This window comes from Nomascus leucogenys, chromosome 23, assembly GCF_006542625.1.
Source record: "Nomascus leucogenys isolate Asia chromosome 23, Asia_NLE_v1, whole genome shotgun sequence".
In the NCBI taxonomy this organism is placed as follows: domain Eukaryota; kingdom Metazoa; phylum Chordata; class Mammalia; order Primates; family Hylobatidae; genus Nomascus; species Nomascus leucogenys.
This window is the reverse complement of record NC_044403.1, coordinates 14,600,163-14,613,276: the sequence shown is the minus strand read 5'-3', so window position 1 is coordinate 14,613,276 and position 13,114 is coordinate 14,600,163. Positions and strand designations below refer to the sequence as shown.

The window sequence follows — 13,114 nt, the reverse complement described above, 5'->3', positions numbered from 1 at the left end:
TAGGCCTAGCAGGATTACAGGACTTGGGCCAGTTCAGTGGCAGGACTCTCCACGTTAGGAAAATTGAAAGTATACTGTGCCTCTTCACTTCCAAAATATTGATAAAGGAATGTCTAGCTCCCAATCTGTATTTTTAATGTTTCTTTAAGAAAGAGAAGGATTCCTACCATCCTGAAATGTTCTTATACTTAAATGCCTCTGCAGTGCAGTTAAGCCTACCCTGAACCCTGGCATTTCCACAAGGGAGCTTAGGTGTTAGCCTGTAATATCCTCTTAGCCACTGGGCTGTCATTGGATCTGTTGTCTTCATTTACCCTCCCTAAAGCCATCAAAGACTCACTATTTAAATTTGCAGTTTTTGTGGTGCACACAAATTTTTTTTTTTTTTTTTTTTTTTTTTTGAGACGGAGTCTTGCTCTGTGCCCCAGGCTGGAGTGCAGTGGCGCAATCTCGGCTCACTGCAAGCTCCGCCTCCCGGGTTCACACCATTCTCCTGCCTCAGCCTCCCAAGTAGCTGGGACTACAGGCGCCCGCCAACACACCCGGCTAATTTTTTGTATTTTTAGTAGAGACGGGGTTTCACTGTGTTAGCCAGGATGGTCTCAATCTCCTGACCGTTTGAGCCACCGCGCCCGGCCTGGTGCACACAAATTAAACCATGGCTAGAATTAATTTTTGTTAAAGGAAATTAATTTTCATATTTATTCATGTAAAAAGAATTTGCTGACCAGGTGTGGTGGCTCACACCTGTAATCTCAGCACTTTGAGAGGCCAAGGCTGGTGGAATCACTTGTGACCAGCAGTTAGAGACCAACCTGGGCAACATGGCAAAATCCTGTCTCTACCAAAAATAAAAATATATATATATACACACACACACACACACACACACACACACAAAACATATTAGCCAGGCATAGGGATGATGGCACACATCTGTTTTCCCAGTACATTTTGAATAATTTTTATTCACCTAAGATTTTTTTTTATTTAAAAAGAAAAAAGACTGGCAAGATAGCTTCAATTTTTTTTTTTTTTTTTCTTTTTGGAGACATGGTCTTCATCTGTCACCCACACTGGAGTGCAGTGGCACAATTTTGGCTCACTGCAACCTCTGCCTCTGGGCTCAAGCGATCCTCCCACCTCAGCCCTGCCCCAAGTAGCTGGGACCACAGGCAAGCGCCACCACACCCGGATAATTTTTGTATTTTTTCGTAGAGATGGGGTCTCTCTATGTTGCCCAGGCTGGTCTCGAGCTCCTGGGCTCAAGTGATCCACCTGCCTCAGCCTCCCAAAGTGCTAGGATTACAGGCAAGAACCACCACACCCAGCCAATCACCTAAATTTTCTAAAGTTATTTTAAGTTAAGTTACAGAATATACAAAATAAGATAGCTCTTTATTTTTTTTCTTTTACTTTATTTATTTTTTTTTTTTTTGAGTCAGAGTCTCTCAGTGTCACCCAGGGTGGAGTGCAATGGCGCAATCTCGGCTCACTGCAACCTCCGCCTCCCAGGTTCAAGCGATTCTCCTGCGTCAGCCTCCCAAGCAGCTGAGATTACAGGCGCCCGCCACTGCGCCTGGCTTTTTTTTTTTGTATTTTTAATAGAGACAGGGTTTCATTATGTTGGTCAGGTAGTTTCAAACTCCTGACCTCATGATCTGCCTGCCTCAGCCTCCTGAGGCGCAATCTCGGCTCACTGCAACCTCTGCTTCCTAGGTTCAAGCGATTCTCCCTCCTCAGGCTCCCAAGTAGCTAGGACCACAGGCACAAGTCATCGGGCCCAGCTAATTTTTGTGTTTTCGTTAGAGACAGGGTTTCACCATGTTGGCCAGGGTGGTCTCAAACTGCTGAGCTCAAGTGATCTGCCCCTGTCAGCCTCCCAAAGTGCTGAGATTACAGATGTGAGCCACTGAGTCTGGCAGATGATGTATTTTTAAGCACCTCTAGAATTATTCTATATTCAACAAATGACAAGCTGTTAAAGACCAAACATCAAAATCTTCTCTGTGATATTATTGGTTTGGGGGTGATTTTTTTTCCAAAGGAGAAAAGTACAGATGGATAATAGTGTCTATACTGAGTCTTCACAAACAGAATTCACTGAATTGTTTACATAGCTAGCTAAATTCATTTGTTTTATTGTATTACTATAAGTTTATTGTAAGTAAAGTCTTGTCAAGCCTCCGATGTTATTGAAATTCCAATATGCTAAAATACAAAGTATTTTCATTCATGGAGAACTTTTAATGAAGACAGATAAGAAAATGCTTTATTTATGCCTCTTCTACATTTTAGGAAATAAACAGCAGCACAGTAATACTTGGGTTGCTTAGTAAATTTTTGTTGAATTGAGTTTTAAAAAGGGACAAAAATGGTTATAAAAATTCCTGTTTTGGTAACTATAAACTATACGACTTTCTAAAATCTAGAAAGTTACAGTTGGAGTGATAACACCATAAAAGCACATTTTTCCCATAAAGTAATTAACACTTTTTGGTTTTAGGAATTGGAACGAGCATGGAGGGAATATGATAAGTTAGAATACGATGTAACTGTTACCAGGAACCAGATGCAAGAGCAGCTGGATCACCTTGGTGAAGTTCAGGTACAAAAGTATAAAATTCTTTATATTGTTTTAACTGTTTTTACTGGTACTGTACAATCCACCTTGTTAGATTTACGCATACTCATAACAGTTTTTACATTATTGCCTATCTGAGACCTGGATTTGAATACTTTTAATGACAGGAATCTTTTTTTTTTTTGAGACAGAGTCTCGCTCTGTTGCCCAGGCTGGAGTGCAGTGGCGCAATCTCGGCTCACTGCAAGCTCCGCCTCCCGGGTTCACGCCATTCTCCTGCCTCAGCCTCTCCGAGTAGCTGGGACTACAGGCGCCCACCACCACGCCCGGCTAATTTTTTTGTATTTTTAGTAGAGACGGGGTTTCACTGTGGTCTCGATCTCCTGACCTCATGATCCGCCCGCCTCGGCCTCCCAAAGTGCTGGGATTACAAGCGTGAGCCACCGCGCCCGGCCTGACAGGAATCTTACTGTCTCACAAAGTAGACTATCCCCTCTTAAGTTTAAGAGTTCTTTGTTCTGTTGGGCGTATGGTGAGCCCTGGAGTGTTCTGTGCTCCTATCGGTCTCAGCTCTACAGTTTCCTAAAAACATGGTTTCATATCCTTTCACAGGTCCATCTGTGTCACTTGGTGTTGAGATGTTGAATTATATGGATTTATCAAATAATGAATATTTTATCTTTTTTTTTTTTTTTTTTTTTTTTTTTGAGAGAGAGTTTTGCTCTTGTTGCCCAGGCTGGAGAGCAATGGCACGATCTTGGCTCACCGCAACCTCAGCCTCCCAGGTTCAAGCGATTCTCCTGCCTCAGCCTCCTGAGTAGCTGGGATCACAGGCATGCACTACCAAGCCCAGCTAATTTTTTATTTATTTATTTATTTATTTATTTATTAGTAGAGACCAGGTTTCTGTATGTTAATCAGGCTGGTCTCAAACTCTTGACCTCAGGTGATCCACCTGCCTCGGCCTCCCAAAGTGCTGGGATTACAGGCATGAGCCACTGCGCCCAGCCAATATTTTATCTTCTTAATAAAATTATTCTAATCCTTCTGTATTAAATGTCTCTCATTTTGTGAAATTACGTTTGGCCTGTTGACTTGACTGACATATTATTAGAATAGGGGAAGATACAGCACCATTTGCTATAAAGAATCCAGTTAATAAGCAAACAGATCTGAGACCTAGTTCCAAGGGTTAGTTTTCTTATCTGTAAAATAGAAATAATAGTACTTGGCGGGGCATAGTGGCTCACGCCTATGGTCCCAGCATTTTCAGAGGCTGAAGTGGGTAGATCACCTGAGGTCAGGAGTTCAAGACCAGCCTGGCCAACATGACGAAACCCTGTCTCTACTATAAATACAAAAATTAGGTGTAGTGGCAGGCATCTGTAATCCCAGCTACTTGGGAGGCTGAGGCAGGAGAATCACTTGAACCCATGAGGTGGAGGTTGCAGTGAGCTGAGATCGCACCACTGTACTCCAGCCTGGGTGACAGAGCGAGATTCTATCTCAAAAAAAAAAAAAAAAAAAAAGAAAAGAGAAATAATAATACTTGTCTTAAAATGTTGCTCTGAGGAATGCAGATAATATATGTTTAAGAAAATAATAAAAGTTACGTCATGCTTATGACACAATGTAAATTTAAACATTTTAGTTGGAAATGCCTGGACTTAACAGACAAATCAATACAATGAATGAAAAATTAGTTAAGTTCGAGACCAATCAGCCTGACCAACATGGAGAAACCCCATCTCTACTAAAAAATACAAAATTAGCCAGGATCACGAGGTCAGGAGCTCAAGACCAGCCTGGCCAAGACTGTGAAACCCCATCTCTACTAAAAATACAAAATTAGCCGGGCACGGTGGCTCACGCCTGTAATCCCAGCACTTTGGGAGGCCAAGGCGGGCAGATCACGAGGTCAGGAGATCAAGACCATCCTGGCTAACACAGTGAAACCCCGTCTCTACTAAAAATACAAAAAAGCTAGCCGGGCGAGGTGGCGGGCGCCTGTAGTCCCAGCTACTCGGGAGGCTGAGGCAGGAGAATGGCGTGAACCCCAGGGGGCAGAGCCTGCAGTGAGCCGAGATCGCGCCACTGCATTCCAGCCTGGGCGACAGCAAGACTCTGTCTCAAAAAAAATAAAATAAAATAAAATAAAATTATAAATAAAAATACAAAATTAGCCGAGCTTAGTGGTGGGCACCTGTAATCCCAGCTACTCTGGAGGCTGAGGCAGGAGAATCACTTGAACCCAGGAGGTGGAGGTTGCCGGGAGCTGAGATCGCACCATTGTACTCCACCCTGGGCAACAAGGGCGAAGCTCCATCTCAAAAAAAAAAAAAAAAAGATTAGTAAGGTTGAATCAGAAATTCAGCTGCCCTCTATCTGTGCTGTCCAGCATAGTACTGGCCACATGTAGTTGTTGGGCATATGAAATGTGACTATTGTGACTATACAACTAAAACTGAACTTTTAGTTGTATTTGTGTTAACTATCTAAATTTATTTACTTGTTTATTGAATCAGGGTTTTGTTCTGTCACCCAGGCTGGAGTGCAGTAGCATGATCCTAGATGAAACCTTGAACTCCTGGGCCCAAGCGATCCTCCCCTGTCAGCCTTCCAAAGTTCTGGGTTTGGCTGGGCACAGTGGCTCATGCCTGTAATCCCAGCACTTTGGGAGGCCGTGGCAGGAGGATCACTTGAAGCCAGAAGTTTGAGACCAGCCTGGCCAACGCGGTGAAACGCCACCTCTACAAAAATACAAAAATTAGTTGAGCACCTGTGGTCCCGGCTACTTGGAAGGCTGAGGCAGGAGAATCGCTTGAGCCTGGGAGGCAGAGATTGCAGTGGAGTGGAGATCACGCAACTGTATGCCAGCCTAGGAGACAAAGGGAGACTCTGTCTCAAAAAAAAAAAAACACAAAGTGCTGGGATTACAGGCTTGAGTCACCAAGCCCAGTTTATCTAAATTTAAATGGCCACAAGTGGCTGGGACTTCTGTATTGGACACTGAAGTTACACTGTCAGTAATCAGCTACAATAATCAGCTACAGGCACCTGTAATCCCAACTACTTGGGAGGCTGTGGCAGGAGAATCACTTCAACCTGGGAGGCGGAGGTTGCAGTGATCCAAGATCACACCATTGCACTCCAGCCTGAGTGATGGGCAAAAGTCCATCTGAAAAAAAAAAAAAAATAAGATATCAGCTACAAAAATGAGATACTAAATACACTAGAAAAATAGCTATAAATACCTAAGATATAACTAGACGTCAGCAAACTTTCTGTAAAAGGCCAAATCTGTCACATATTATTTAATTTTTTTGTTATTTTATAACTTCTTTTTTTTTTGAGAGAGAGTTTCAGTCTTGTTGCCCAGGCTGGTATGCAGTGGTGTGATCTCTGCTCACTGCAACCTCCGCCTCTCACGTTGAAGTGATTCTCCTGCCTCAGCCTTCCTAGTAGCTGGGATTACAGGCATGTGCCACCATACCTGGCTAACTTTTGTATTTTTAGTAGAGACAAGGTTTCACCATGTTAGCCAGGCTGGTCTTGAACACCTGACCTCAGGTGATCTGCCCGCCTCAGCCTCCCAGAGTGCAAGGATTACAGGCATAAGCCACCTGTGCCTGGCTATGACTTCTTAAAAATTGTAAAATTTGTTCTTAACTCACAGGCCGTACCAAAAGAGGCTGCAGGCCACAGAAATTTGCCAATCCCAGATTTAAACTGCCAAAAAATATATTTATTATGAAAATTTAGTAACCTTATTACAGGATATAAGAGAAGACCTGAATTAATGGAGAGGTATAATTGGTATACCATATTCATGGATGGTCTGATTTAACATTATCACAATGAAAATTCTTCGCGTAAATGCAATTTTATTCCAACCAAATTTCCAGTAGAATTTACTAAAGAAATTTCTGAAATGGTTCTAATATTTTTAAGGTATAAAAACCACAAGTAGTTAAGACATTTCAAAAAAAAAATAAAAGAACTAGAAGTCATACTCTATGAATGGTAACATTGCATATACAGCCTTAGACCAGTTACATAACAACTCTGGGTCTCAGTTTCCACAACTATAAAATAAAATAATACCTACTCCTTCTAGGTTATTATGAGGATAAATATGTTTATATTTTTGCAGCATGTAGAATAAAACCAGGCATATAAAACACACTATATAAGTGTTTGTTAAATAAATAAACAAGGAAACATAATGCAAAACTATAGTGTTAAACATGGTACAGGAAAAAATAGACCAATGGAACAGAATAGAGAGTTTAGCAGCAGACCATGAATATCCACAAAGCAGAGAGAGAAAGAGAGAGAGAGAATTGTTGAACAACATTTGGCTGGCCGGGCACGGTGGCTCACGCCTGTAATCCCAGTACTTTGGGAGGCCGAGGCGGGCGGATCACGAGGTCAGGAGATCGAGACCATCCTGGCTAACACAGTGAAACCCCGTCTCTACTAAAAATACAAAAAATTAGCCGGGCGAGGTGGCAGGCGCCTGTAGTCCCAGCTACTCGGGAGGCTGAGGCAGGAGAATGGCGTGAACCCTGGGGGGCGGAGCCTGCAGTGAGCCGAGATCGCGCCACTGCACTCCAGCCTGGGCGACAGCGAGACTCTGTCTCAAAAAAAAAAAAACATTTGGCTAATTTACCCTCAATGAAGGCAACACAGACAAAGTAAAAAGATGACCTACTGGGTGGATGTATGTTTGACCTCAAAAATTCAACAAGGGATAACTATCTAGATTTGCAAGGAAGTTTTTCTTTTTGATTTGGAGAAATAGTCCATTAGAAAAACATACAAAGAACGTGAGTAACTAATCATAGGAAAACTCAAATTACTAACAAGTGTTTGAAAAATAGTTCAAAGTTGGCCGGGCACAGTGGCGTATGCCTGTAATCCCAGCACTTTGGGAGGCCAAGTCAGACAGATCACTTGAGGGTCAGGAGTTCAAGACCAGCCTGGCCAACATAGCGAAACCTCATCTCTACTAAAATACAAAAAAAAAGAGAGTTGGGCATGGTGTGACACACCTGTAATTCCAGCTACTTGGGAGGCTGAGGCAGGAGGATTGCTTGAACCCAGGAGGCAGAGGTTGCAGTGACCCAAGATCACATCACTGCACTCCAGCCTGGGTGGCCGAGTGAGACTCGGTCTCAAAAAAAAATGAAAGAAAAGGAAAAATAGTTCAAAGTCAGTAGTAACCAGTGAAATGCAAATAAAACAAAAATTAGATTTGCATTGTATACCCTTTCAGATTGGCAGAAATGTGTCTATATATATCATTTAAATTTTATAAAAGTAATACATGTATATAGATGTGCAAGGATCTGTTATTTATAGTAATCTTCCCATCCTCTGTGTCAGTATTTACATCTCTGGGCTGTCGTTGTGTTTGGCTCTTGCATGGGTACTTTCTTTTTTTTTACTTTTTGATGCTTCCAGGCTGTAGCTTGGAAAACTAGATAACTTAGGTTATGTGGTGCCTTTTTGGAGCAGCATTAATTCATAGTCTTTAGGCTTATACACTTTTTTTCTTGAGTTTTTTCTTTTTCATTTTCTTTTTCTTTTTTTAATCTTTTGATCAACTCCCAAGTGCTTGGAAGACTTTGAAAACATATTGCTTTTTTTTTTCCCCTGTGACAGAGTCTCACTCTGTCACCTAGGCTGGAGGACAGTGGCACGATCTTGGCTCACTGCAACCTCTTACCCCAGGGTCAAGTGATCCTCTCACCTCAGCCTCCCAAGTAGCTGGGACCACAGACGTACACCACCCCGCCCAGCTCCAAGTTTTTGTATTTTTGGTAGAGGTGGGGTTTTTCTGTGTTGCCCAGGCAGGTCTTGAACTCTTGAGCTTAAGCAATCTGCTCACCTCAGCCTCCCAAAGTGCTGGGATTATAGGTGTGAGCCACTGTGCCTGGCTGAAAACATATTTCTACCCCTTAGAGGACTTTTTTAGCATATTGATGCGATACTGATTATATGCTAATATCTATAGTCATTAATAACTGATACTCAGTGAAAGAAAATACTGTTCTAGGCAACGTGACAGTTTTTGTATGTCATTGCCTATTTTTAAAAATAAAGTTGCATTCCTAGAATAGTGTTTATTATTATCCAGAATGGTGTTATTATTACCCTATTTATGAATAAGAGTCATAGATTTCTAATAGAATCTCAGAGAAAACCAATGTAATCTTATTTTGGTTTCAGTTAGTGTATTTAAACTGAGGGCATGATGTGGAATATTAAAAGTAAGAAAATTGGCTGGCCGCGGTGGCTCACCCCTGTAATCCCAGCACTTTGGGAGGCCGAGGAGAGCAGATCACCTGAAGTCAGGAGTTCGAGACCAGCCTGGCCAACATGGTGAAACCCTGTCTCTACTAAAAATACAAAATTAGCCAGGTGTGGTGGCACATGCCTGTAATCCTAGCTACTTGGGAGGCTGAGGCAGGGCAATCGCTTGAACCCGGGAGGTGGAGGTTGCAGTGAGCTGAGATGGTGCCATTGCACAAAATACAAAATTATGGCACGCACTGTAATCCCAGCTACTCAGGAAGCTGAGGCAGCAGAATCACTTGCGCCCAGGAGGCAGAGGCTGCAGTGAACTGAGAGCTTGCCACTGCACTCCAGCCTGGGTGACAGAGCAAGACTCTGTCTCAAAAAAAAATAAAAATAAAAAAATATATTTAAACTCTGTCAGTCAAAACTCATCTTGATATATTTTGTTAGTTGTCCCTTTGTTGTTGTTTTTTTTTTTTTTTTTTTTTTTTTTGAGATGGAGTCTCACTCTGTCGCCCAGGCTGGAGTGCAGTGGCGCAATCTCGGCTCACTGCAAGCTCCACCTCCCAGGTTCACGCCATTCACCTGCCTCAGCCTCTCCGAGTAGCTGGGACTACAGGCGCCCGCCACCACGCCCGGCTAATTTTTTTTCTGTATTTTTAGTAGAGACGGGGTTTCACCGTGGTCTCGATCTCCTGACCTCGTGATCCACCCGCCTCGGCCTCCCAAAGTGCTGGGATTACAAGCGTGAGCCACCGCGCCCGGCCTGTCCCTTTGTTGTTGTTTTTATGTTCTATAACCTAGGAAGTTGGTACACCTTCCATTTGTCACCCGTTCCCCAATGCCCTGCCACATCTCCCCCTCCCAGAAATTATTTTTTCTTTTGGGGTTTGTTTCTGCTCTGTTTTCATTCTCTCTGTTTGTATTTTCCATTTTTGGTCCCTTTTAATCAATATGCCTTCCTGGTATCATAAATAATGCAAGACAAAGCTTATTGGAAAGATTTAAAATAGTATATTTAAGTATGAAAATTAAATATTTTTCTTGCTCTGCTCAGTCTTTTATATTTGCCACTGGAATTGCAAAATTGGGAGAGTCACATCAATCATATTAAATATTCATAACACTTAATTCACTGCAATTTGCATTTTTAAATATAATTTATTTAATTAATATATAATCATTTAACTTCGGTAAATGATTTTTTTTCTTATATATGGTCTATCCATTTTTACTGATAGACGGAATCAGCAGGAATTCAGCGTGCACAGATTCAGAAAGAACTTTGGCGAATTCAAGATGTCATGGAAGGGCTGAGTAAACATAAGCAGCAAAGAGGTACTACTGAAATAGGTAAATTAGCTTTGCATTTTATTTTGTGACTGACCACAGTATTACAGTCATGTGTCACTTGGTGACAGATTACATTCTGAGAAATGCATTGTTAGGTGATTGTGTTGTGCAATCAGAGTGTACTTAAACAAATCTAGTTGTATGGCCTACTACACACCTAGGCTATGTGGTATAGCTTATTGCTCCCAGGTTGCAAACCTGCACAGCATGTGACTGTACTGATTACTGTAGACAGTTGTAACACAATGTTATTTGTATATCTAAACATAGAAAAGATAATGTGTTACACTCTGACATGAGGGCAACAACTAGGCAATCGATATTTCTCAGCTCTGGCAGGGCACAGTGGCTCACACCTGTAATCCCAGCATTTTGGGAGGCTGAGGCGGGCAGATCACCTGAGGTCAGGAGTTCAAGACCAGCTTGGCCAACATGGTGAAACCCTGTCTCTACTAAAAATACAAAAAAAGCCAGGCATGGTGGCACATGCCTGTTGTCCCAACTACTCAGGAAGCTTAGACAGGAGAATCGCTTGAACCCTGGAGGTGGAGGTTGCAGTGAGCCAAGATCATGCCAGTGTACTCCAGCATGGGCAAAAGAGGGAGACTGTCTCAAAAAAAAAAAAAGAAAAGAAATTTCTCAGCTGCATTATAATCTTATGGGACCACTGTCATATATGTAGTCTGTTGCTGACCAAAACATTGGTATGTGGCACATGACTGAATGTCTAATGGAATGACATATATAGTTGAGTTTCTTTTGTTACTTTAATGCATTTTTTCTGAACAGGCACTCTTAACATTGAATCGGAGCACAGGTTTATAAAGTAAAAAGCAAAAGATCTGTCAACCATACCTAAACAAAAATAATTAGTGTCTTGTGTGTATAATTATAAATACCCACAATGTTTACACCTTAGAAGTTTTATCCCCACAACAAGAACTGGGATCATCCTATATCTATTTTTCAGTAATTTGCTTTTTTCTCTATAACAATACAGTATAAGAATCCATTGTAAAAGGGAAATATAATATATTTTTCCATTTCCATATTGATGGATAATGTATGTTGTTTCCAGAGTTTTTTATTTTTGCTGTCATAAGCCATGCCATAATGAACATTATTAATACCTACAACTAAACACATATGTTAGTACTTAATGGATTTTAAAAGGTGAGAAATAAGCACATATTTTCCATTTTGATAGCTGTAGCCAAATTGCCCTCCTGAAGGATTGTTTCAAATTATGTTAATACCAGTAATGTTTGAGAAAACCTATTTCCCCATACTCTTGTTTAAATATTTGTTGCTTTTTTAGTGTAATTGCTTTCCAATTCTGAAAACAGCAAGTGAATGATTAGAAACTGAAGACTTCATTTAAAATATGTGAAATGGGCCGGGCGCGGTGGCTCACGCCTGTAATCCCAGCACTTTGGGAGGCCGAGGCAGGCGGTCGCTTGAGGTCAGGAATTCAAGACCAGCCTGGCCAACATGACAAAACCCCGGCTCTACTAAAAAAAAAAAAAAAAATACAAAAATTGGCCGGGTGTGGTGGTACGCACCTGTGGTCCCAGCTACTTGGAAGGCTGAGGCAGGAGAATCGCTTGAACCCAGGAGGCAGAGATCACGCCACTGCACTCCAACCTGGGCAACAGAGTGAAAAACAATAAAAAAATAAAAATAAGCCGGGCGTGGTGGCTCATGGCTGTAATCCAAGCACTTTGGGAGGCCAAGGCGGGCGGATCATGAGGTCAGAAGTTCGAGACCAGCCTGGTCAATATGGTGAAACCCAGTCTCTACTAAAAATACAAAAATTAGCCAGGCATGGTGGCGTGCACATATAGTCCCAGCTGCTCGGGAGGCTGAGGCAGAAGAATCGCTTGAACCTGGGAGGCAGAGGTTGCAGTGAGCCGAGATCTTGCCACTACACTCCAGCCTGGGCGACAGGCGAAACTCTGTCTCAAAAAAAAATAAAAATAAATAAAAATAAAAATAAATTTAAAAAAAATACATGAAATTGTTCTTTTTTTGGCTGGGTGCAATGGCTCACGCCTGTAATCCCAGCACTTTGGGAGGCCGAGGCAGGTGGATCACTTGAGGTCAGGAGTTCAAGACCAGCCTGACCAACATGGTGAAACCCCATCTCTACTAAAAATAAAAAAATTAGTTGGGCGTGTTGGTGCACGCCTGTAGTCCCAGCTACGAGAGGCTGAGGCACAAGAATTGCTTGAACCCAGGAGGCAGAGGTTGCAGTGAGCTGAGATCATGCCACTACACTCCAGCTTGGGCAAACAGAGCAAGACTTCATTTCAAAAAAACAAAAGAAATTGTTCTTTTTTTATAGTATTAGGAAGATATGTTTAATATAGTTACGTTTTCTAATATTCCTAGGTATGGTAGGATCAAAGCCTTTCTCAACAGTTAAGTACAAAAATGAGGTAAGTTTGGATTGTTTTTCTAATTATAAATTACTTTTAATGCTTAAGAGATGAACTAGAAGTAATTGTCTTCTCTAATCTTAATAACAAAAGTACTTTTTAAATACATTGAACAGATACTGTTTTAATCTTGAAATTTTATTGGATCAGTAATTTGGTGCTTCTAATATGTGATTTTTCTTCCCTTTTTTATGCAAAAAAAATGGAATCTCTGCTTTTTATCTGTGTTAGAATTCTAATGTTGTCATACTTTTTCTAATCTAAGTAATGTTTGAATACTTATCATTGTTCCTTATACTATGTAAAATTTACAGGATGATCGATAGATCAGTTGGCTGTGTGTCATATATAGCATAAAGAAATTACAACTACAAAGAGATACTGTCAACCTAACCAAAAGAATCTATTATTTTGAATTTCGTATAAAAACCAGTCA

At 41.4% G+C, this 13,114-nt stretch overlaps 1 protein-coding gene across 14 annotated transcripts in view; it reads left to right on the top strand.

Moving 5' to 3' along the window:
• PLEKHA5 (pleckstrin homology domain containing A5) overlaps nt 1-13,114 on the top strand; it is a 251,562-nt gene that overhangs the window by 207,421 nt on the left and 31,027 nt on the right. For 13 of the 14 annotated variants that reach the window (XR_004028349.1, XM_030804993.1, XM_030804988.1 and 10 more), the window contains 3 exons: nt 2,507-2,608; nt 10,129-10,240; nt 12,632-12,678. Coding sequence is in view for 13 of the 14 variants with exons in the window: in XM_030804993.1 (XP_030660853.1) it covers nt 2,507-2,608; nt 10,129-10,240; nt 12,632-12,678 (261 nt within the window). In the remaining variant the exon portion in view is untranslated. The remainder of the gene's footprint in view (nt 1-2,506; nt 2,609-10,128; nt 10,241-12,631; nt 12,679-13,114) is intronic. The other variant, XM_030804987.1, reaches the window with a different exon arrangement.